General features: G+C 35.5%; 1 protein-coding gene across 1 annotated transcript; it reads left to right on the top strand.

Moving 5' to 3' along the window:
* Positions 1-565: 565 nt before the first annotated feature.
* On the top strand, positions 566-2,413 carry LOC136235470 (NAC domain-containing protein 2-like). The gene is made up of 3 exons (XM_066025163.1): positions 566-810; positions 891-1,165; positions 1,606-2,413. Exons 1-3 carry the CDS (start codon positions 645-647, stop codon positions 2,044-2,046), a joined length of 882 nt encoding a protein of 293 aa, XP_065881235.1. The 5' UTR covers positions 566-644; the 3' UTR covers positions 2,047-2,413.
* Positions 2,414-26,501: the final 24,088 nt, after the last annotated feature.

The following is a 26,501-nucleotide window of genomic DNA, read 5'->3' as shown; positions in this document are numbered from 1 at the left end:
CATAAAAATTCCCACTATCCTACATTCTCCTCTCCTCTTCCCAAATCTAACGATCAGACAACAAACATCACCATAGCACGTGGCTTTACCGCCCCCTATCTGACGTGTACACCTAATCCACCGTTTAACTGTCGGCTCACTGATCAAGAAAACAATAAAACCCGAGCAAAAATAAAAAACCACGCCGACCCCACACGGATCCCTAGGACGGTCCATTCTTTTATTTTCACATTTTTCAAATCTTCCTCCTTGAACCGACTGCTTAGTGGCGATTCTCTCTGTTTTCCCCCGCCTCCGTCCAAAACATTTGTCGTAAGCAATGACAAAATCACCTCCATGTGGGTTATCGACACGCACGCAACCCCACTTAAGAATCCGCCACGTGTCTCGGCTGCTGTCATGCAAAAAAAATTTAAAAAATAATTTAAAAAATCCCCCGATAAAGGGAAAAACGTTATCGCCCACGTGTATTCTAGAATTCACGCCTGCTATGTATGTGTGACGTGTCTTCAGTCTTTCTTTTCTTCCCCTTTTTTTTTCTACTATAAATTCGTGGTTTCCCCTTGCGTTTTAAGTTTCAAGCGCCGTCACAGCATTTTGAAATCGAATTATATATTAGAGAATTTTGAATTTAGAGTAACGAAATGGCAGCGGCAGCCGCTTTAGATTTACCTCCCGGATTCAGATTCCATCCGACTGATGAGGAGCTTGTTGTGCACTATCTTTGCCGGAAATGTGCGTCGCAATCGATTGCTGTTCCGATTATTAAGGAAATCGATTTGTACAAGTACGATCCGTGGGATCTCCCAGGTAATTTGATTTTGCTGTATATTTTTTTAGCGAATTTCGATTCTGTTTGGATGGATCGGTGATTGTGTGTGTTTATTCAGGTTTGGCTTTGTATGGGGAGAAGGAGTGGTACTTTTTTTCACCTAGAGATAGGAAGTATCCGAACGGATCTAGGCCAAATCGGGCGGCGGGGAGTGGCTATTGGAAGGCGACCGGAGCTGATAAACCGATCGGTCAACCGAAACCAGTCGGGATCAAAAAAGCGTTGGTGTTTTACGCCGGGAAGGCTCCGAGAGGAGAGAAAACAAACTGGATTATGCACGAGTACCGGTTAGCAGATGTGGATCGGTCGATTCGGAAGAAGAATAGCCTAAGGGTATATTTGCCATTTTTGACTTAACTCTATGATATATTCGATGCATCAAATATGATTCGAAGAATCAGAAGCAAATTACCGTTTTGGCCTCGCAAAAATCGACTGCTAATTATCACCATTACTCAATTAGGGACCAAATCACGTACCTAACCTCGGATTTATGCGTCAAATCTAGTGGTGGCGGTGAGATTGGGACCCACACGAATTAGAAAATTGGCTTAATCAGTTAATTAAGGACGGATTAAACTCTTAATTCGTGATTTTGACTGATTCTGAATTTCTTATTGGTGAATAATTTAATATAATAAATATTCATTCATTTATTCATTCTTATCTCTTCTATTCACGTTCACGTTAGATAAGGTTCAAAGTAATACTTTATGCGTCTGATTATTGAATAAAAATAATTGACTAAATCAACGGTTATAATTTGATTACAGCTGGATGATTGGGTGTTATGCCGATTATACAATAAGAAGGGTACACTGGAGAAGCAAGGACCACAGCTATTGATGAACCGCAAATTGGAGCCGATGGAAATAAACGAGGATCAGAAGCCGGACATAATGGCACCGCCGGTAGCTCCGTCGACTGGCGCAGGGACGGGAAACGATTATATCTATTTCGACCAATCGGATTCAGTACCGAAGTTGCACACGGACTCAAGCTGCTCGGAGCACGTGGTGTCGCCGGAGTTCACGAGCGAGGTTCAGAGTGAGCCGAAATTGAAAGATTGGGGAACCGTAAATACCCTAGATTATGGTTACAATTACTACGATCCCAGTACGGACATTTCCTTCTCGTCGCAGTTCCAAGAGAATGGTAACGATCAGATGTCGCCGCTCCAGGATATATTCATGTTCTTTCAAAAGCCGTTTTGAATATGCAACATTGAAACCGAGGATCAACGGTGGAGAGTTGAGGAAATGCAATCGGACGGTAGCACGAGACTGGATGAAAGTCGATGAGTGTACTGTACGAGAGCGTAGGGGAATATTTGATTTATTTAGAAAAAATAGAAGATTATGATACAAATGAAATGAGGGGGATTTGGGGACGGTGGGGATGGGATTAGGGGAAATAGCAAAATATCTGATGTGGTGTTGTATATAATATTGTAGTTTTATTAGAGGGATAATTGTATTGTTGGGGCTTATTAGTCATTGTATTCTCATTTTGTAGTTCTTTTACCTTTTTAAAGCTAGTTGTATTTTTGGAAATCATCTATTCTATTTGTTTTTCTTACTATTTGTTTTTTTTTAATCCCGCGTGTGAGAGCTATAGTTTACCTCATGGAAAACCAACCTCATATATAGTGTATCTCGTGGGAAACTAACTTCATAGAGTGAATATCATGGGATATTTGAGATAAATATAGAGTATCATGAGACCATTTAATATTTCTAACGTGTATCTTATGAGCTAATTAAAACCTGGAAAGTTAGAAAGCGTTATAATCGATTTCACTGTGGAAGTCAAAGTGGAGCAGTTGCTCAATATGGTGGAGAACGTGACTTGTGGAATGAAGTAAAAAGTTATTCCGACGTCTATAAAAGCAAGGAATCACAATGAAAAAAGATGACAACTCAACACACTTAAGTAAAACTCTAGCAAATTATCTCTAGATTTCAGCATTTTTACAATTCTCAGTTTCAATTTTTCCCTTTTTAATTTTATTTCTCAGGGTGTAGACATTCAGTTTAATTTCAATCCAAATATATTATTTCCTTTCAATTTTATTTTGTTTGCTCTTAATCATTTCTGTAAGGTCGGTATCGTTTTGATAATCGAATCCTTTGGAATTTTAGGTCTCTTTATTCAGTCGTTTGATATTTAGAAGTTAGAAAGCGCATTCAATTCAATTTCATAGTTCGAGAATACTATAATTCTCTGGTATGCCCGCAATCTTCCATGAAAGAGCCAAATAAAAATTGGCACGTCTAGTGGGACACAATCACAATACCGCCAAAGAAAAATGATAAAGATCCTGTAGCAGCCAGCTCTAAAGAAGAAGAGATCATGGCAAAAGGCGATGTTCCATATATGGTAATTGAAGGAGAAAATAATATTAACCCCAAAGGACAATCATGGATCTCTGCAAAGATCCAAAATTCATAATTCTTGCAAAGACATTTCAAATCCATTGAAAAGAATCTGGAAACTCTAAGGAGCGATATGAATCAGAAGATGGATAAGATACTCCAGAAGCTGTCGCATTCAGGGGTCATCAAAAGTGGAGAAAATCATGTTCCTCAAGGCTCCTCGGAGTCCAATGAAGGATGTGGTGTGTCCATCGCTGAGAAGTATCAGATTCCACCTTTGAGGGAGGAAGTTGTCTCACAGAAGGCCGCTACTTCTGCAGGCTAAGAAAATTCTAGTAAGTCACCTGCTCCTCAATGTTTTGAAAACACTAATCCTACCTCACATACATCTTCATATCACGAGGAGGCAGGAGGCCACCATATCATTGGAGAGATGTGGGGCAACTATAGAGAAAATGGGACAAACACTAGAATTCCTAATGTGCCTTATGTTCACCAACAAATTAGCATCCCTCAACAGATTCCCCTAGTTACAACGGAGGTCCCTCGAGAAGTTGTCCAAAAACTATATGAATATGACCTCCATCAAGTTGGCCACTTTGAGTTTCACAAGCCAAGAAAAAAAACCAGCGATGAGATGCTAAGTCGAGGGAGAAGTAGTAGGTGAAGTTGAGGCTGGTGAGAATTCCTCCAATTGAAGAAATGAGATATTAGCATGGAGGTGACATAAAGGCCGACTCCACGGCCTATATATTTTGTGTCACCTAAAGAGCTATCGTGCAACAATTTTAAAAGCTGACACCACGACTTTTGAAGAATCAAGCATGAAATTTACGTTCCTCAGATTCATGCTTGATGGGGGCAATTGTTTGCACCAAAAATAAAGTTTTCTTGTTGCATACCCTGGTTTACACTTTTCATGGGATACACTTTTCTTTTTAAGAAATTTTTTCTTAAAAGAACATTTTAGAAAACTTTTTTCTTAAAATGACTGTTTAGGAAACTTTTCATTTCAGAAAACTTTTCATGTTTTTCTAGTGCATCGTTCACTTAGAATTTCCTAGAGTGAACCTCAGTTTCCTCAAGGGAAACATCTCAAAAGTGAAAAGTGAACGTCGGTGGAAACCAACTTCCAATAGTGTACCTCAGGAAAACCAACTTCCTATATAGTGTACCTCAAGAGAAACCAACTTCATATATAGTGTACCTCGTGGGAAACCAACTTCCTATATATTGTACCTCGTGGGAAACCAACTTCCTAGAGTGAATATCATGGGATACTCGAGGTAAACCTAGAGGATCATGAGACCATTTAATATTTCTAACGTGTATCTTATGAGCCAATTAAAATTAGGAAAGTTAGAAAGCGTTACAATCAATTTCATCGTGGAAGTCAAAGTGGAGCAGTTGCTGAATATGGTGGAGAACGTGACTTGTGGAATGAAGTAGAAAGTTACCCCAACGTCTATAAAATCAAGGAATCACGATAAAAAAAAAAGAGGACAACTCAACACACCCAAACAAAACTCTAGCAAATTATCTTTAGACTTCAGCATTTCTACAATTCATAGTTTCAATTTTTCCCTTTTTAATTTTATTTCTCAGTCTGTAGACATTCAGTTTAATTTCAATCAAATCAAATCACATCATTTCCTTTCAATTTTATTTTGTTTGTTCTTAATCATTTCTGTAAGGTCGGTAATCGAATTCTTTGGAATTTTAGGTCTCTTTATTCCTTACAGTCGCTTGATATTTAGAAGTTAGAAAGCGCACTTAATTCAATTTCATAATTCGAGAATGCTATAATTATCTGGCACGCCCACATTTCCCACGAAAAAGCCAAACAACTATCATGAATCTTTATTTTATTCATTTAAAAAAAAGACAAATAAAAAATAAAACATAGATAATGTAATGAGATGTGTGGAACAATACGATTGAGAATAAAATAACTACTACATATGAAAAAAATCGAATAATTACCTTCAGAAACATAACGATTTCCTGTAATTTTTGACACATTTGCTTTTCCCGATTTCAGTTGTCCATGTCTCTTCTATTTCCATCACATTTCTTCAATTGGAGATATCAAAGTCCAAATTCTCAAAATTCTTGAAAAAATGTTATTAGTACAATTTATCAACGGAAACCACTCCTAAATAAATCTGAATTTCTTAATGAACTAAGAACAAAATTATATGACTACATTATTTGATGAAATACTATATATCATACTTTATATATATGATGAAATGACGAAATACTATATATCATACTTTATATATATGTTTGTTTGTGACTTTTAATGGATATAATGATGAAATACTATATATCATACTTTATATATATGTTTATTTGTGACTTTTAGATTTCATTCACTTTGTGTTTTTCATCTTCGTGTAACTCTTACTTTCTTTTATTTAATTAATTGGTTAATGATTGACAATGAATAATGTGTTAATAGAGTAGTTATGAAATAGAGATACATGAAGATGAAAAAACACAATAGGTAAACTAAATAGGCCCTTCATATTTATGATATAATCAATTTATTTTTATTAATTGATCAAATGTATACAATTGTCTATATATACAAAATTGCGATGTAAAAATGCAAGGCTATGCATGGTTATTAAAATCGAACTAAGTTTTTATTAAAAAGAATCGGTCGGTTTTCATTAAAAAGAATCAGTTGGCTAATTTTACACATTGTTGTTCTAGTATTTTACTCAGTTTTTATTAAAAAGAACCAGTTGGCTCAACTCTGTTTTATTAAAAAATATTAATCATCGATTTTATTTATTTGGATTAAAGAAATTTCTAAAAAATAGATATATAAAAAATGACAAGATAAATGCATAGGTAGTTTTTTTTTTTAACAAATGAAACGAAATCTTATTAAGAATCAAAAGCAAGAGCAGCACATACACATGGAGGAGGCTTTGAAAACCAGACCTTCCTATTAGTGACAGTTGTAACTGCACAGGCTAAAAAATGAGCAACACAATTTGCTGTTTTACGAATAAATGAAATAGACACATTAGCAATATCCTTAATTAGGTGTTTGCAATCTTGAATAATAAGGTCGAGAGTCGAATTGCCGCTAGTTTCTCGCTGAGTAGCATACACTAGAACTTGAGAATCTGATTCAATTAATACGTTCTGCTTGCCGGAGTCTTTTAGCCAACTTAGTGCCTCCCTACACAAGATCGCCTCGACCAGAAATGGGTCCAGATTACAATAAGTAACTCCATTACCCGTAGCCTGGAAGTCCCCGGCACTGTCCTGCAGTACAAACCCATACCATGCAATCCCCAAACAGGAAAATACAGCCCCATCAATGTTTAATTTAGACATACCTGGAGGAGGCTTGCTCCATTTCTGAACAGTAGCCGATGTCGGATTTCTAGCGTCATTCCGCCTTGTTTGAGCAGCTTTCCAACTCGTGAAGAATTGCATAGCAGAAGAAAAGAGGACAGTCGGCGTCATTATCTTTTGAGTCCATACCTAGTTAATCTTACACACTGCCGTTCTAGTATCTTACACATTGCCGTTCTAAAAAATTCAAAAATGACAAGATAAATGCATCGACAATTAATCTTACCACTACAAGAAAAATGAGTATTAATAAGTAAAATTTAATAAGGGTGTCAAATACACTTATTAAAAATATATTCTTCATACATATAATAAAATAAATTCCATCACTATATTATTAACGAGCAAAATATTTTTTTTATTAAATTTTACTAAAATTTCCTCTTATTAATTCATTCAAAATTAAAATATTTTTATTTTTATTTTCTTAATAAAGTTAAAACTCCTTAATATTGATATTAGAAAAAAGTAAATACTTATTAATTATAATAGTAACAAATAAATCGCTTATTAAAAAGTTTTGATAGCAAAAATAAAAACTCTTAATAATTATATTAGAAAATATAAGTACTTATAAACTTTAATAATAATAAATAAACCCATTATTAAAAACAATTGATAGTAATATAAACAAATAAATCCCTGGTCATTTTTTTTTTACTGCTCTTCTTAAATTTCGCTTCCCCCCTAAATTGCTCAAAAATTTCAGACGAAAAATTCAAAAGCCGCCCTCTGCTCCAAATTACTAGAATTTATAAAACACCCTCTAACCATTAAAATACTGATGACGGGTGCTGAACTCTTGATCAGAATCCTTCCCTGCGGGGGGCGTCGTTGGGTTCGACGGGGGGAAGCTCCGATGCCAAAGTCAGTATATGTGTAGAGAATAAACTATAATGACCAAGTAGGGTTTAGGAGAGCGGGAATGTGTATACCTCAATAGCTTGTGATGCAAGCTATTTATAGTCATGTAGTCATAACTCTTAGTAACTTGAAAGTCTCCATTAATGTCTTATTAATGGCGGTTACTGATCTTATTCAAGTATGATCGTTAGCTCATTAATGGGTTATTAGTTGCCTTTATTGAGAATCGGCTCAACCGCTCGACGGACGGATCGAGGCATGATGGCGAGTCTCCCGTAGGTTTGACTACAGATAGCGTGTGGAGGAATCTATGTGATCCGCCTCTTTGATGGCTTGCTCGATACGCCGTAGCTTTCTTAATCATCCGAATACGCGGTCGTTTGGTTAATTACCTTTTCAGTCCCGTAAATAGTATCTGGATGTTATCAAATACAAAAAATGGTGAGTGTTTGATTTTGGACAATGTCCAACCATGGACTGTGTTTTGGAATAAAAAAAAGGCTGGTGTGTGAAGTTATTATTGGTGCGTACAAACTAAATAGTCTGACAAAACTTAAGTTAGGTCCTGTTATTTAATATAAAAACATATGTGTAAATTATATTTATGATTTAATGTTTTATTTTAATTTGTATATTAATATATAAAGATGAGGGGATGATTGGACATTGTCCAACCACTAAAGATGTTTTTAGTATCCAAATTTGGACACCCTTAGCACATCTCTAATGGTTGGACACTCCAACCATTGACACATCATCATTTTATACTATTACAAAACACACTCCATATAAAAACACTTTTTTTAAAATCTCCTCTAATAGATTGGATACTATCATTTTATTTTAAACCAATCATTAAAATCATACCATATTATTATAGTTTTTTTAAAACATTTTAATTTACTGTTTTTTTATGAACTTCACATGTTTTAATTTACTGTTAAACTATAAATAGAAAAATGTAAAAAAAAAATACAGGCAGAAAATGTAAAATGAAAACCGGTCTCAAAAAGAAAATAAAATTTGTTTGCCATGTAAAATATGTAGGATCCACCAATATTTAGTTTTTACATTCGAGATCAGTATCCAAATTTGGATACCCTCTAACATTGGATACACAACTTTCTTCTCTTTCTAATGATTGGATACACTCTTTATATTTTTTATAATTGCAGATTAGTCCTTTTGAACAACCACTAGAGTTGCCATTACATATTTAAATTCAACCTTTTTGCATCATTCTAATGGTTAGATACTCACATAATAATTATTTTATTTGCAAGTTAGTCCTTTCTTGGCACCACTAGAAATGTTATAAAAATCTTAACTTTTTCACCTTCCACTTTTTCTTGAAGAACAAATAACATGCATTAGAGGCAAGGGCTTCCTTGTTTGAGGAATTTGGATGGTCAAAAAGGGTCTCAATAAGATCCCCAATCATGTTGGATACTTCGTTAATTTTGATTAAAAAAAAGGTTCTAAACGTTTTAATTCATTTTTGAAATTCTCAAAGAAACTAAACAGAGGAACTAAGAAGAAAGAAATGCAAGAACTCAAAGACAAAGAAGATTTAAAGAGAACGTACTAATAAAAAAAAGAGCATTAAACTTTGAAGGAATGGAGAAATACTACAAGAATAACTCTCAGAAAAAGAACGGAGCACCTGAGAAGATTAAAAACGTGAAAAGGGAAAGCAAGGAGCCCAATTCTTATATATAGTGGGACTAAATTTGAAAACAAACATATAAAGAGATCTTGATGTCACCGAGACTTCTCATAACATGCAAATATCATCCTTCAATTTCTCCAGGAAGCCCTGGTTAGATATTCCAATAACACCTAGAGAGGGTTCAAATAAGGGTTAATGACCGATCACTAGAGTATTTCGGATCTTGATATCGGACATCCGGATATAAACGAATACACGACCTTCATGAAGGCCTAATGGCCAAGAGCATAGGATTTAGAGAGATCAATATTGATGGTTTGGAGAAATATGTCCACAATGACATATATCTAGAGAATGCTAATATGAACACGATTAAAGAAAGGTGATACACGTAGAAGCTTCCTATTGGAAAACGATATTCCAAAACCTTATTAGGGAAGAGAGTTTAAGTGAATATTTTAGGTATGTCAAGTACTTTTCCATTAAGTGATATTGATTTAAACATAAGAGGAAATCACTAAAATTGCTAATTTATCAATATTTATACACATTGAATGTCTATTATTGGAACTAACATTATATTCCAATTAAATTGTATATTTCAATTGCATGTGATGGTAGTATAATTTTTGAAGTTCAAAAACAACTTTTATATACTTTTAGGGTAATTAATTTATTAGTCCCTATATTTTGACAAAACACACTGTTTAGTCCCTATATTTTTAAAAACACATGGTAAAGTCCCTAACTTTTTTCTCAGTGAACTGTTTAGTCCCTAAGGTTTTTCTCGGTGAATTGTTCAGTCCATGCCGTTAGACTCTCATGAAGATTTTGTTAGTCAATTTGGATTTGCGTTCTTCTTTTCCTTTATTTTCCTTTCCTTTAAACTCTAATACATCTTAAATCAATTTTAAGTGTTCTTCTTGATTTTCTTCTTAATCGTTCAAATTTGTAAGCATTGGGTCTGTTCTTTTTCTTGTTTTCCATACAAATAGCTTCTTATTCTAAATTGGATTTCCTCTTCTGAAGTTTGAAGGTAAATAGTAAAGGGTAATTTCATCATTTCTGAAGTCATAAACGGTAAAAAATCTAACAAACAGATGGAAGGACTAAACAATTCACTGAGAAAAATGTTAGGGACCTTACCATGTGTTTTTGAAAATACAGGGACTAAACAGTGTGTTTTGTCAAAATATAAGGGCTAATAAATTAATTACCCTATTTAATATAATGAAATTCACCAAATAATTGAATTTGACATCGTTTCATTAATCAAGATCCAGTGTATGAAGTCATAATTTCACTGTACGTATGTAGTTATAATTGATGTAATGACAATGAAACTAAGCATCAAATAACCAAAAAGCATTGAAGCAGCATATGGTGAGTCAGCATTCTGGTGTTCTAATTAAGGCCCAAGAAGCCCATTTCAGTTGATAAATATGGACCTCAAAATTGAGGCTTAAATAAATATATGAGCCTATTTGTAGTCATGATGAGCTGGGCCATGAATCTAAAATAAATTCTAAAATAAGGCAAAATCCATATTTCTGTTTTCTACTTTTCTAATTTTTTTTTCAGTGAGCCTTTATACTTTAATCTGGTTTTAACTTCTTTTTTATTATTAAAATGCTTATATAATTAGATGAAAAAAGTATAACAAGAAAAGAGCGACAATATGACCTAACACGAGTATAAACTAAAGCCACTACAAGATCTACAAAGAGCAGTAAAAGTTATAAAAGGTACAACTAACACAAACGAACTATAAATCATATACTTCTCATAAATTCAAATTCGCATAAAAAAACTGCAATCCAATCTTCATCATTTAGGTCGTTTTGAGTATTCGGACCTGGTCCTTTTCTTTTATAACCTCATAGATCTAGTGATTTACATACAAGATCAATCGTTTATGCTCTTACTAAATTCCAAAAAGACATAAATGAAAGAATCGTAACTAAATATATGCGACGGAAAAGAAAATATGATTAGATATATGGATTTCAAACAAAAGGAAACTACAAATAAAGAAAAACTAAATGCAGGAATAAACACATAGATGAAAGGAGAAACATATCTATTGGACTTATCTTCCGATTTTTACTAATCGACTTAACAAAAAATAAACTTGTTTACGAACTAGTTCGAGTTGGGTTTGTATTGGTGTTGACATATAAATACTTTATCCAAACCCATCTCGGTTCAGTCTTCTTAATTAATATATTTACATTCAAAACATAATCAAATAGAGAGATTGGACTGTGTTTGCGTTGAAAATTTGGATTAACAAAAGTGGAAAAAAAAGAAGACAATCCACATGTGAAAAGACAATAGAAGAAGATTGATTGTCTTGGTGATGAGAAACCAAGTTGAAGAAGTAGGCCCAATACCTTGAAACTATCCATATCAATCTCTTTGTATTTGTTTATTTGGGTACAAGGATAGATTCGAATCACAACTTACATGACTGCTTTTGTTTTTATTCTTTCATTATTCATTTCAATTTTGTTATTATCTACAATGCTCAATCCTATGCTTTCATAAACTGAATTGGTAGTTAACAAACTAAACCAACAAACTCTCTTAATCTTCTACTGTTTGGTTCAGATGTTAGCTAACAGCTGTTACGGTTGCTATTAGCTGTTGCAGTTGCAGTAAGCCGTTACCTGTTTGTTATTAGCTGTTTCATTACTAGTGTTTGGTAAAATTATATTGAACTGTTGTTGTTCGGATTTAAAATGTCTAAAATGGACATGTTTTAAATTAATCAGCGATGAAATTATAAAAGGAAAAATGTGAAAAAATGCACATAACGTTTACAACTAGAAATAATTTTACTCTTATTGCCTAAAATGGTGCAATTTTACCCATAACGCTGGCAGTTAAGAGCAATTTTACCTCTAACATTTGCTAGTTGGGTCGATTTCAGATATTATTAGAAAACATACATATTTTATTTCTTATTATACACCAATTGCACATACCAGTAGTTCTAAAAAAGATATTTTATATTTTTTTGTGATTTAATAATAAAATTGAAAATTAATATTTATAAATTCGATGAAATATCGGAATTTTTTTTGTCCAACTTGTACAAAAGATAATATTAGGGTATTTTTGCACCTTATCCTATTATAAAATAAAAAAATGTGTTATACAAATTAATAAAAATAATCTATATAAAAAAAATAAAAAATTGATTGAACGCAACAAAATCTTGTTTTCCGGTAATTATGTTGTAGAAATATAAATAATGTTAAAGAATAGACATATTTTGTGGAAATAAGAAGGATAATTATGTCAATAACAACTAACTGCAAACAGTTGTTTATGAAAAGCTCCAAATATGAGTTTTTCGTGAAACGCTCCAAAACGCTGCAGTTTCCAGAGAAAATGCTAAACGTTGCGATTATATAAACCTAACCAAACGCTATATTTCCTGTGGTTTGGAGTGAAACGCTAAACGCTCATCTGAAAAGCTGAAACAAACACCCTCACAGTCTCTCTATTGTTACTATGTTTTAGGACATCAATTCCAATTGGAGAGTTATTATTTAGTATAAAATTTCTTCGTGAATCGCCTCTTTAAGAATCTGCCCATGATGGACTCTTATAGATACATGCCTCGTGATCATCATTCACTGACACCCGTCCTAATCCCAGACCTATGGTCTCAGGGCATTCAGATAGTCATATATAAGTTAATGTATGTGGTCCTGGGGTATTTGGACAATCGCTTGCCAGCCTTCATTTGAATCCCTATTGGGCGTTTCCAAAGCATTCGGTCGAGACTTCTAGAGGATAACAGTCACTTGTTATCATAAGTCCCTCGAAAGGGTAAAAATACAATTTAAAGCTATTGTGGCGCTTCGATTTCAACATTAAACCACTCAAGCTAGTTGTATAAGCTAGATAGCCAATCATAAGACTCTAGTAACCCAACACGCAATCCGAATAGAATCATAATTCAAGTAGCTTAAATGAGAGGTTCTTGGCTCACTCACCCTTAGAGTATGTTTATGTGTGATAAGTGTGTGATTCATGTGAGGGCAATCCAAAGGCTTTTTTTCCTTGTGAGCGTTTTTTAAATGCCTTCTCTCTATAAATAGAAGTTGGTTTTTTATTTTCCACTTTCACGCTTTCTTCATTCTACAGAGTTCCTTTTATTCTTATAAATTTCAAGTTTGGTGTTTTCCTCCTTCATCTCACTTCTCCGTCTTCCTTCTTCGTTTTCCTTCCTCGTCGACGATTGTTTTCTCTATTATTCTCTTCAAAATTTGATAAGTTTTAAAGTGTGTTTTCCTCTTAATTTTTGCAACCAAGCATTCTTTCTTCTTCTTTCTTGTTGTTTTCCTTTCATTAGTGCTCATAGTGTGAGTCATAGTGATGAAGATTATATTTAGAGTCCTTAGTACACTCGTGATAATTATAGATTCCTTAAAAACTTAGTCTAATCGCGACACTACGCCAAAACCCTCTTCAGACGACGGTTCAAAACCATCGTCCCGCACGATATAAATCTGTCACAGGCTCGCTGCCGTCTGATAAGGCATCATGCGACGGTCGAGTTCTGTCATCTTTCAAAGTGACAGATGACACGCGCTTCCTAAGCGTCTGTCATCTTTTCCATGTTACAATGACGTTCGACTTTGTTCAAACCGTAGTATTGGATAATTTCTAATGACAGCTTTTTTATATATACCGTCATTGTAGTATGTAAAACCATAGACCTTTTTATTGTCATACAATATTTTTTTATTATTGTTTGTGCCATTGTAGATAAGTTAGAGTAAATTACACCAATGATACCTGAACTTTACCCTAATTCACACTTTGGTACCTAGATTACATTTTGTCTCAAAAATATGCCCGAAGTAACATTGACCGAACAATTAAGTATATTTTACCGGTTATGACCGGTCAATGCGATTTTGATGAGTAAATTACACTGATGGTACCTGAACTTTACCCGAATTCACATTTTGGTACCTAGATTTCATTTTGTCCAAAAACTACACTTTAAGTAAAGATGACTCAATATTTTAGTATATTTGACCGATCAGTGATTGATCAACCCGAGTTTGACCATTTTAAATTAAAAATTGAGACCAATCATACACTCAATTAACATAAAATTATAATACTGTCATTTAGCTCATAAATGATAATATTATAATTTTATATTAATTGAGTGTATGGTGAGTCCCAATGTTTAGTTCATGTTACCTGGTCACTAACCGATCAAATGAACTAAACCTTTCAGTCACCTTTACTTCTGTTATGTTTTTAGGATAAAATAAAATCCAGGTACCGAAGTGTGAATTATGATAAAGTTCGGGTACCATTAATGTAATTAACTTATAAAACTCGTGTTGACCGGTCATAACTGGTAAAAATATACTAAATTGTCCGGTCATCGTTACTTCAGGTATATATTTGGGACAAAATGTAATCTAGGTACCAAAGTGTAAACTATGTAAAGTTCAAGTACCATTGGTGTAGTTTACCTGATAAGTTACGATGATAGTTTTCCTCTTTGTTACTGTCGTTCAAAGATGTTTCATTTGACGTTGTCTTTAAATTTTTTATCTTGTGCGTGGATTTCACATGACATTTTTCATTTAATCAAATGTCATAAAAGTCAATCAAATTTGACTACGTTAATTGTAAGACGACAGTCCTATTTTTTATTTATGTCATCTTAGTGTTTTAGTCATGACAGTATTTCATTTACCTGGTATCGTGTCACGCGTCATAATATGACAATTTTTTTAATTTTGCACTCATTCATTAATTCATTAGACGCTAGATTTTTTATCCCAACTGTGTCGCATAACCTGTAACCCTTTAATGCACCTGTACATACTGCAATTGAAATTACATGATACTACTACAATTACAACCAAGCTATAAACTTCATATATAACTTAACTATCCATTATTTACATAATATGTACACCAGTTGTGCACAATATATACACAGAACTAGTGGGATATCATTGTACGAAAATATGCACCAAAAAAAGACCCAAAATATGCACAACAACAATTGTACCACAAACCGATAATCATATTGTACGAAAACATGATTACATGCACAATCCATTGTCACTTCAAGTAAAGCACATGATCTGCCCATTCTGTGCGGAGATGATCCAAATCCGAATGGCTGTAACTCAATCCACACTTGTTTATCCACTACAAAACATAAATGCTTTACTATTAGGAATTTGCTCTATATCACTGATAACAACTGCATATATCTGAACATAATATTATGGTAATGAATTATGGTACCTTTGCAACAAAGTTTAATTCCTTATCCATGACGATCTCCCGCATATACAACATTATCCAAAAACCACATGTTTTATCATCTCGTTGCTCAGGTATCCCCTGTGGCACGGAATATAATGGTTAGACCTAAAAAAGACAATATACACTTGTTTGTGTAACTATAAAACTCACTAGAAGCGGTGTCATCTTCAGTTTGGTCTTCGTCACCTTCTTTGGGTCTTTCTAAGCATAGTAGAACTTCATTGCACTGCAACAAGTGTAACAACATGTGTGTGTATGTGAGTAACTATTTGAATGCATACACATTAGAGGCATTTTGTAACTTACTTGCTCACAACATCCGTCCATTCTGTGGAATTTGGCAATCTCCTTTTCAATGGATCTAACCAATATGATTTTTTCTTCTCAATGTCAACAATAGTGAGAGTCCAATATGATCTGCAAACATTAGCCATTTCAGCTGTATCAATATCAAATAATCAACTAATAAACACACAGTACAAAGGATTCATAGTTACCCTGAGTTGTAAGGAATAAGCAATATAGAATTAGCACCACCCTGTTTGAACCGATCCATCAACTCCTTCGAGCGGCCCGTTGGAGTTTTCTTAGTTCCAAGAGCAAAAGTGGTACATAGATCAACAAATAACACCTTTTCTTCCATTCATGCTTTTTTCAATACATGGTATAGATGACTGGGCAAATACATGTATAAGTGTTGATAAAATAGATATCCAAATTAATAAATTTGTGTATTGCATTCATGTACCTCATATAAAATGTAATTGTGCATGTGGTCATCTCATGAAAGTGTACCATTGCATATAAATCGCTAGGCATCAATACTTGCTTTCGTTCTGCTCCGAACAACTCAGGTCCAAAAGTTTTGGTTATACATTTGATTCCATCCATCATATTGGTTCTCACCCAGTTGCACATCTTCTGCAATGGGCGTGGTAAATTTGTTGGCAACTTAACGAAATCAATCGCCTCATCCTCACTATTAACTTTATTCAAGGCCTTCGTAAAAACTTTTGCTGCCTTGTTTGCCTCCTGATTGCAATAATTAAACACGTATTATACAACCAAAGAAATAATTGAAACACATAATACAACCAACGAAATAAATGAATATTACCTCAACAGATTTGACACTACATGGCACCTTTGGCCATGCTACAATAGACCCCATTGCCTCCCTAACAACTTCTATTTCACCTTTTATCGGGTATGGCAGACATGCAGCTCCATCATCAAATGACACAATCTCCACTCTATAATTGTCCTTTCCCAGTGGTCGCCCATGGATTGTCTGCTCTTCTTGATCAATGTCTGATTGTATCAATCTGCCATGGGCAACAATCTTCCCACTCTCTTCCACTGATAGTGTAACCTCAATGTCAAGTACATTGTCTTGATTCAACAATTTCAAATACAACTAATTAACTAAGTATATATAAGTGATAAATTCAACAAGCTGACAATCACAATAACCGTTTACCTCTGAGATCGTTGGAATCTCATATCCTGCGCCTTCACCAACAACTTCCTCTTCTATGGTATTAGAGACCTCTAATACCAACTTCTTCTTCGCCAATCCTTTTTATTTCCCTAATATCTCCTCTCTATTGATATCATCTCGATTACAACTACCTTCTCCTGATTTGCCATTGTAAGTTGTTGGTGAAGCTGCTGGGGATTCCTCAGTCGTAACCCCCTTGGACACAAGTTTCTCCATTCGATCTAGTTTTTGGACCATTTTCGCTTCAGACTTCTTTAACTCATCTTAATACATCTCATGTATCTTCTTCAATTCTTCATCATGTTTCCTTGTTGACTCTTCCTCCCACTTTGCCCTTTCTGTTTCAAGCAATGCTTGCAACTCCTCATCTCGCTTCTTTCTTCCCCTCTTCTGACCCGGTAGCTTGAAGAATACTACCGGCTTCACAGCACCCACTCCTCTAACACTGCCACTGTGTTCTGGATTCCCTAATACCTCAGTTAGCACATCATTACTACCCTTGGCTTTAAACACACCTTCAGCCTCCTCCTTTTCCAGTTTCAACTATGGAAATAAACATATATAAATCAGTTATACATATGCGTTTTATCAATCACATTGTGTATTTGAATAAATGCTACTTATAATTTTTTTAACCGCCTCCTCTACTTCAGTGTCCTTAAAATTTCCAAGTTTGTCTTGCCTTCCCTTTATCCAATATGTGTGCCTGCTGATTTTTTCAACTTCCTCTTTTGATAGCTCTGAGGTCTGCCACATAATACGAATAATATCAAAAATCATACAAATCTGAAGTCTGAAAATAGACAATGAACGACCATACCATTTCAACCCGGATTCCTCTGTACCCCTTGCGAGACATCTGGTGGTTGTACTTGTTCTTTTGTCGCTTGGATATCTGCACTTGGCGGATTTCCTAAACAATAAAGCCATATATATATATGTGTGTATTTGTTAGCACGGCACATACAAACTAACAAATTAAGAGTAAAGCATATACGTAAATCAAATGGCAAACCATGTGCTGATTTGTAAGCCGATCGGATACAAACTGATGCCAGTCATCCTTATTCATGAACTGGTAGTCATCAGGAACCTTTTGCAAGACTTCAACATCATCCTTATGGGGCATGATATACTTGGACGTAAGTAAAGACTTGAAGTTCCTCCATTTGGTTGCAGCAGATACCAGGACTTCCTTCTTTTGATTGTGCATAATCCTAATGTCATGCTCCTCTCGTATTAGAGCTGGGTGCCATGATGATATTCCTGAAGTTGCATCAATCAAAACATACATGAAGGGAACTTGTAGGTACATGACATTAGGATTATGCACAATAACTCACAATCAATTACATTATAACCAAAGCAAGTTCACACACAATAACTCAAGCAAATCATATTGATTTCATCAAACATCAATTATTCCAAAGTGTACAAGTAAATCCAGATTGACATACATGGTATAAGAAAAAGCACACAAACAATTTCATCATCATTTCATTTATCAATCCAGATTGCTTCTTCTCCTGGTCTAGCATATGAAACTGTACAATCGACATCAACATCATCGAAGGTAGGCACATTCAGTGGATGTTCATCGAATATCCTGCTGTTATCATCATCATAATAATCATCATCAACCACATCAGCTTCATCTTCGTCATCACATTTGAAATATTTATCTGGGCACGTCACGACAACTGACCATTCAGGATCCAAGGGGTCCTCAATGTAAAATATTTGCTTTACATGGGTAGCTAGCACGAATGGATCGTTCAAATGACCAATTCTATCTAGTTTGACCAAAGTAAAGCCTAGATCGTCTACTTTCACCCCTCTAGCTAACTCAACACAATCACACAGGAATACTGGAATCCTAAAGTGGTAGTAGTCCACCTCCCAAATCTCACTGATACGGCCATAAAAATTCATGTCCATAGTCTTAGGCCTTTTATCCTTTGCGCTTGCAAACTGCATAGCATCGGCAACTAAGAAGACACCACTGTTTTGAACTGATCTGGTAACGTCCCGTGCTTTTTTGTTGAAATCAACACCGTTGACATGATAACCCTAATATGTAGGAACATGACTATTCGGTCCAGAAGCAAGCCACCTCAAGGTCTCTGAAACGGCAGACTTGTCAACTCTTATTTCATTTGAAACCTGACAAATGAAATCATTTATAGTTAGTACACAAGAACCCATTACTTCAACTGGATATGCATAAATATCAGCAATTGAATTCATGTAAAAATTACCCTGTTTTTAAGCCAATCGGGAAATGTCTTGTTTTGTCTATCTCTCATCCACTTAGGATTCTTTTTTTGGCCGGGATAACTCAACTCTAAGAACTTCATATGCTCCCTGCAATTCATACATATTTCATAGATAAGCAATAATTACTTATTCTACAAACAAACAAAAATAAAGCAAAATCACAAGGTATACACGATAGTACTTACAGAAAATAAGGTTGTACATCTTCACAGTTTTGCAAAACTGTTAAATGAGCCTTATGCAGTTGTTCTGAGTCCACCTGTACAATTGTAGGGGCAGATAAAGACTTGCATCCATTTATTAGTCCCTTCACATTTCTTCTAGGAAGCCCCACAGTTGCAAAATCTCCATTACTCATATGCTATTGAACAAATTCTACGGCTTCTTCAATAATGTAGCACTCCGCAATGCAACCCTCAGGAAATTGTCGATTATGAACCATTCCTTTAAACACTTTCATATACCTCTCAAAGGGGTACATCCATCTATAAAATACCGGACCGCACAACTCGACTTCTCTTACAAGGTGTAGGGTTAAGTGAATCATTATGTCAAAGAAAGAAATATTCTAGTTCGTAGAATACAGACTTCTTCTTCCAACATGGTCTAGACTCAGGGTCACCCTTATACGGAACAGATTTACCCTTCCCACTAACTTTGGGCAAGCATTGAACTCTTTCATATAACTCCTCCCCAGTTAATGGTTTAGGAGGATCATCCTTTTCTACAGTATTATCAAAAGCAGAAGCTTGCTTCCTATAAGGATGGTTTCTTGCAGTCCACCTACGAGTCCTTATATAAGCCATCTTTTTAGAATACTTCAACCTTATCGATTTGGTCTGGTCAATGCATATAGGACATGCATTGTACCCTTTAACAATGCTCCCTGATAAGTTCCCATAAGCTGGAAAATCGTTAATAGTCCACAACAAGACCCCTCTCAACCTAAACTATTCTCCTCTCACTGCATCATACACCCGATCAATTCCATCATCCCACAAGACTTTTAGGTCATCTATTAAAGGCTGAAAGTACACATCAATATCATTTCCAGGCTGCTTGGGTCCGAAAATTAACAAAGTTAACATCATGTACTTTCGTTTCATACATAGCCATGGCGGAAGGTTATAAACAACCATTATGACTGGCCAACACGAGTAGGTGCTGCTAAGATTGTCAAATGGGTTAAAACCATCTGAAGATATTCCTATCCTAAGGTTCCTAGGTTCACTACCAAAATCTGGCCACTTAGTGTCAATCATTTGCCAAGTTGGGGAATCAGTTGGATGTCTCATCAATCCATCCTTTTTCCTACCAGTCGAGTGCCAAGTAAGTTTCTTAGCGGTAACTGTGGACTGAAACATTCTTCTAAACCTTAGGATTGGTGGAAAATACCATAAAGTCTTAGCTGCTACCCCTGCATTCTCTATATTATCCCTGGCTAGTTTCCACCTAGAGACATTACATGATGGACATCGAGTAGCACACTCATTAACATCTCTATACAAAATGCAGTCATTAGGACATGCATCAATCTTCTCATATTTCATCCCTAAAGCATGAAGAGTTTTTTTGGCCTCATTGGCAGACATTGGCATTTCATTCCCATCAGGAAGTAGGGTGTGAAACAACAATAAAATGTCAGTATAACAAGACTCGGTCAGACCATGGTTAGCTTTCAGATTAAAGGTTTGTAGTAAACCATTCATCTTGGTGGATTTAGTACAACCAGGATACAAAGGCTTGTCTCCATCATGAACGAAATGCATAAATTCATTTGACTCTACTGAGCACCCATCTTCTTCTAAGTCTCTCCCTAAGTCATGGTTCATTTCAACTGTTTCAGAACTCTCACCTATATGATTTGAGTCTGCAATAGGACACTCACCGTGCCATACCCAAGTTGTATATGTTTTTATAATTCCATTACAGATTAAATGATCCTTAATAAAGTCAATACTACCACCTCTGAGGTTACAACATTTGACACAAGGACAGAAAATATAGTTTGAGTTTGTAGCATTATCAGTTGCAAACTTCAGAAACTCTTGTAAGCCTATTCTAAACTGTAGTGGTCTCTTATCAGCCGACATCCATGATTTATCCATCTTGAACAAACATAATCTATAATCAGTTGTATTCTAACTAATAATTAACAATAAACACATACATTAACAAACATAAAACAGCAGAGAAACCCAAAATGTATATGTAAATGTATCTGCAAGACTATAAACCCGGCATCAAAAGTACATTAAAGAATCATCTCCAAAGTAAACACAACCTCAAAAGTACATGAAAGAATCATCCAAAGTAAACCCAGCATCAAAAGTACATGAAAGAATCATCCAAAGTAAACCCAACATCAAGAGTACATGAAAGAATCATCCAAATAGAAAAACATTGCCAAAAAACCAGATAAACATAAAAAATAACTAGATATACTAAAACCACATAAAACCCTTATTTCAGAATGTCAATACCTAATTTTAAGCAAACAAACTTCGAATTATAGAAAGAATATGCAGTAGATTAAGTCAAAACTAACATGCAGATAGTATAATAATTTCAAGAACAATCGTCATGAACATATCGTAATGTGTTAAATAAACCCTAAAACGAACCTTACCGAGATGAAGAATTAACGGGTTAGAAGACGATTCACCCGATTGAGAGAGATAAACCAAGCAGGAGAAGATGAATTGTGTTTAGGGCTTCTGCAGAGGTGGAGATCGAAGGAGAAGAGGAGTTCGAAAGACTGGGTTGAGGCTAAATTGGCCTTATATACCCCGTTCTTTTTTAAGCGCGCAAAATAAAGTTAGAGTTTTTGCTCCCCCGCTTTTCTAAGTTTTGGTTGCCGCTTTTTTATTTTCGTACAACAATAACAGTCATTTATTCGAAGTGTCGTCTGATACTTAAGTGACTTTTCCATCAAAATCGCGTTATTTTGGGATGACAGCATGTCACATCCGTGTCTAAAATTTATAGTTTTGATTTTCGAACTAGATAGTGTTAATTAATTATGAATTTAAGTATATTTGTTGGTTTAATTTAATATTTTAAAAACTTTGAGTAAATTTTATCAAAAGTCATAAATTAAAGGACTAAAATTAATGTTTTACAATTAAAAAAAATACACGTAGTAAGGATTATGTTTTACAAATTTATTACATACTATTTTATTAAATAATAATAATACCAAAAAGTAAAATAATTAGAATATAATATCTTTAATTAAAATGATGATGCGATGATAAAATTGTTGGTAAGGATAAAAATATATATAGTATATTAAATGAATAAAATGTGATGATCATGAGTATGAGTATGTATCAAAAATTTAATACACAAAATACAATTTTCAATATTTTAAATATATAAAGAACACATGTTATCATTTTAAGAAATGTAAATATTTGTAAAAAGTTATTCTAATTTTTACATATGGATTGCCATATGTCATAACTTAAAAGCCTATTATATTTTATGAATTCTATATATATATATATAAAACAACACTTTAAATAATGTTGAAAAAAAAGGAAATTCTTTTTTTTTGGTAGGAACCAGAAAATAAAAACAAACAAACGAAAACTTAACCCGGGATCAGCCTTGGGAAGCTAACCCCCACCACATCCTCCAGAAGGATCGAGGAAAGAAAGGCCGGAGGAGAAGAATAAGTAGTGACTCCCCAACTTCCTTCATGACCAGCAGCCGCCAGACGATCCGCCACCCTGTTTTGCTCCCTAAAGATATGACAGAAAGTGATAGAAACAAAGGAATGGCAGAGCCTCAAAAGAGGAAATTCTAATAAAGATTTTGGTTTTCAAATAAAAAGAGGAAAAACGTTTTTGGCTGTCGAGGGATCACACCGATTAAATCGGTGATCGACGAGGATGTTTCAGATTAGCTGTCAACGGATCATATCGATTAATTTTCGGTGACCGACGACGACATTTGGGTAACGAAATTTTATATCCAAACTATTTTTAAAATGTTATAGGTATGATTTTAAGTAAGTTTGGTTTCGATAGTTTTGTCAAATTTTAATAAATTACAAGTAATGATTTAGCGTCTATCAATTATTAATAAAAATATAAATTTAGACCGTTGTCCTTTAGATTTTTCGAAGTGAAATTTAATTCGGTATTAATAAGCTTTTAGTAGCGTCACGAGCTTAAAGATATAATTGGTCAGAATTAACTGCGCCGATCTAAAATTTCTATCTTAGAGACTCAAATAGACTAATAAGAATATTTTGATTATTTTAAATCTTACGAATAAAATAGTTTAAGTAAAAGCTAAAGTTATGAATTAGAAGGTCTAATTGTGATATTTACCAATTAAATTAGTACTAGTAAGATTTATGACATTGAAACGAGTCCAATAGTATCAATAGTTCGAATTAACTATGTCGGTTTAGAATCTTTATTTCGGTGACGGAAAATAGTATGATAAACGTATTTAACTTTAAACGATGTTAAATTTTATGGATATAATATTTTGAGCTATTAAATTCTTGGAATTTGATTGAATTACGAATCGATAATTTTATACGATATTTTAACTATTTTAGTTATATTATTAAATGATTATTTGATTTTAAATATTGTGATTATTTTTGCCAAAATAGTTAATTGAAGTCAGATGATTTTGTGGTTATTGAATGAATTGGAAGTTTGATTGTGAAAAGAAATTTGAGCACGTTATGATTTTCTGAATTTTTATATCCATCTAGAGTAATCCGGACTGGTGGTTTTGATAGTTGAAGACCATGTTCAGTGAGGGACATGACCTGTGTACACAATGTAAAGACCTAGTCGAGTATTGGCAGCGAAGTGTGGGTTAAGACCAATACGGGATTAGGCAAGGTTAAAGAGACGTCTCGATTATGTGATATATGTGGTTATGGATTGATACATAGGGGAGAAACTATAGAATGGATATAAGGTTTTATGTTTTCGGATATGAGCTGATTTTGATATAAGGTTTTATGTCTTCGGTTATGAGTTGATTTTGATATAAGGTTTACGTTTGATTAATTACGAGTTTGATTGATTACGAATTTGATTTGATAAATCGTTTCATTGATTACGAATTGGTTTGATAAAACATTTGATTGGTTATGAGTTGTTTTGATTTGCGTAACGTGATTTTAAGGTTTTTAACCTTAAGTTTTATGTTGTCGAATCGATAAAGTATTCACGTATATATAATAAATAAATTACTATGGTCTGAATAAGCGTTTTGGTCTATTTCGAAATTAAGTTAAGCTATTAGGAAATTAAATTAAGCTTTTAACGGGTTCATCGACGAGTTTAAATCGTAGATTAGGATATTAAATATATGGCGAATAGTAGATCTGTTGTCATGGTGAAGAATTTTTATGAAGATGGAGAATTTTGAGATCTATCTTCTCTCTCTCAGATCTATTTCTCTCTTTTAGATCTATCTCCTCTCTTTCAGATCTCTCTTCTCTCTCTAAAACACAGGATCAATTTTATAACTCAATTTTCTCTCTCTCTCTCTCTCTCTCAATTAGTTATAACTAAATTAACTATAACTAATAGTAGAATTTAAGAAAAGTAAATCTCTCTCTCTCTCTCGGCGATGACCAAGGCGATCGTGAAGGTTAAGGGGGATGGGTCGGTAAAGGCAGGTGGCTGGCCTGTGTCGGATCTGGTGGTGGCGGGGCGCGGGCGGGGCAATGGCTCCGGGATCGATGAGGCGTGGGCGGCGGCGGATGATGGGAGATCCGAGGGATCTCCTCGGGGGAGGAGGCGGAGCAGCGGGATTCGGAGGGATCGGTCGAGGGATAGGAGTAGATCGGAGTGGGTGGATGGTGGGGAGGCAGATTCGGCGGTTTCGACGGGGGGTGCTAGGGGTGCGTCGGTGCCGTTGGGGGCTTCTAGGGATGCGGCGTCCGATCGGGGGCTGGAAGGTGTTGGTGCCGCGGCCGCGGCTTTGGACTCGTTTTTCGCGGAGGGACGCGCGTATGATTCCGGAGTTAGAGGGCCGCTTCCGGTGCTTGGGCCACAGGGAGTACCGACCGTCTCTCCCCAGCAGGATGAGCATGCCGTGCGACTTTCGTTGGCCGCGCAGGCCGCACAGGCCGCGCAAGCCGCACAGACTACGCAAGCCGCTCAAGCGGAAGTTTCCGTGGATTTGGGAGGGCCCTCCTGGAGGGATAAGTTGCTAGGGGTGTCAGAGGAGGATCCCATGATGGAGGTGGATGCTTTTGAGAATGATTCCGGGGATTTTCTCTCTGATTCCGATTCTGAGGATGGAGAGCCTGATAACCCGCTGTGTCCTAGGATCCGGCTGTCCTCAGATGACAAGCGGGTCATGAGATCGAAGTGGAAATTGGCGTTAATCGTCACTGTGTTGGGGAAAAGGATCAGTTTCAATTATTTTGCCCAGAGGATCCAGGCTCAATGGGCAAAGAAAGGAAAGGTTACTATCACAGACCTTGAAAATGACTATTATGTCATTAAATTCACAAGGGCTGAGGATTTCAATGCTGTTGTGAATGGTGGTCCGTATATTATCTCCAATCATGTATTGGCTCTAAGACCTTGGGTCCCAAATTTTGATCCCCATGATTGCTCTGTTAACAGGATCCTTACTTGGGTTAGGTTCCCGGGCCTACCTCTTGAATACTACAGTGATAGGTTCCTGAACAAGATTGGTAGCCTTGTTGGGAAAGTCCACCATGTTGATAAGACTACCATTGGGGCAGTGAGAGGCAAGTTTGCCAGGGTCTGTATCGATATTGATCTCGCTAAGCCTCTTCTTTCTCAGTTCTGTACTCAAAACAAGGTCTATCATATTGAATATGAAGGTATACACAACATCTGCTATGAATGTGGTATGTTTGGCCATACCCTTGAGGGTTGTCCTAAGAGGAGGAAGGACGTGGAGGAGTTGGTGCAACCTATTATAGGCGAAGCTGAGAAGAGTCAAGGGGAAGTAAGGAGCTTTGGCCCATGGATGCTTGCCAAGAGGCCAGTGAGAAGGAAGCCACAGGCTAATGTTAATGCTAATCATTCACCAGATATCAGTACGAAGATGACTACTCTCCAGATTGCTCCTGAGATCAAGGTCAGACCCCCGGATATTAAGAAGGGGATTGAGACTGGAGTGGACTCAGCTTCGGGTTCCGGGTCAAGGTTCGGTGTTTTGTCTATGGAGGAAGATCAAGACTCGGATCCTTCTGATAAGCAGATTGATTTAAGCATGCGTGGTCTGGAGTCGGTAGAGCATGCCTCTAGTCTGGGTAATTCT

Source organism: Euphorbia lathyris, chromosome 7 (genome assembly GCF_963576675.1).
Source record: "Euphorbia lathyris chromosome 7, ddEupLath1.1, whole genome shotgun sequence".
Taxonomy (NCBI): Eukaryota; Viridiplantae; Streptophyta; class Magnoliopsida; order Malpighiales; family Euphorbiaceae; genus Euphorbia; species Euphorbia lathyris.
The sequence above is the reverse complement of the archived record's forward strand: the minus strand, read 5'-3'. Positions and strand labels throughout refer to the sequence as shown.

What these genes read in the sequence shown, in the direction of transcription:
- LOC136235470 (XM_066025163.1), top strand. Translation starts at nt 645, where the DNA reads ATGGCAGCGGCAGCCGCTTTAGATTTACCTCCCGGATTCAGATTCCAT. An exon ending in CGATCCGTGGGATCTCCCAG is followed by an intron (nt 811 to 890) that starts GTAATTTGATTT and finishes GTGTTTATTCAG; the next exon opens with GTTTGGCTTTGTATGGGGAG. An exon ending in GGAAGAAGAATAGCCTAAGG is followed by an intron (nt 1,166 to 1,605) that starts GTATATTTGCCA and finishes ATTTGATTACAG; the next exon opens with CTGGATGATTGGGTGTTATG.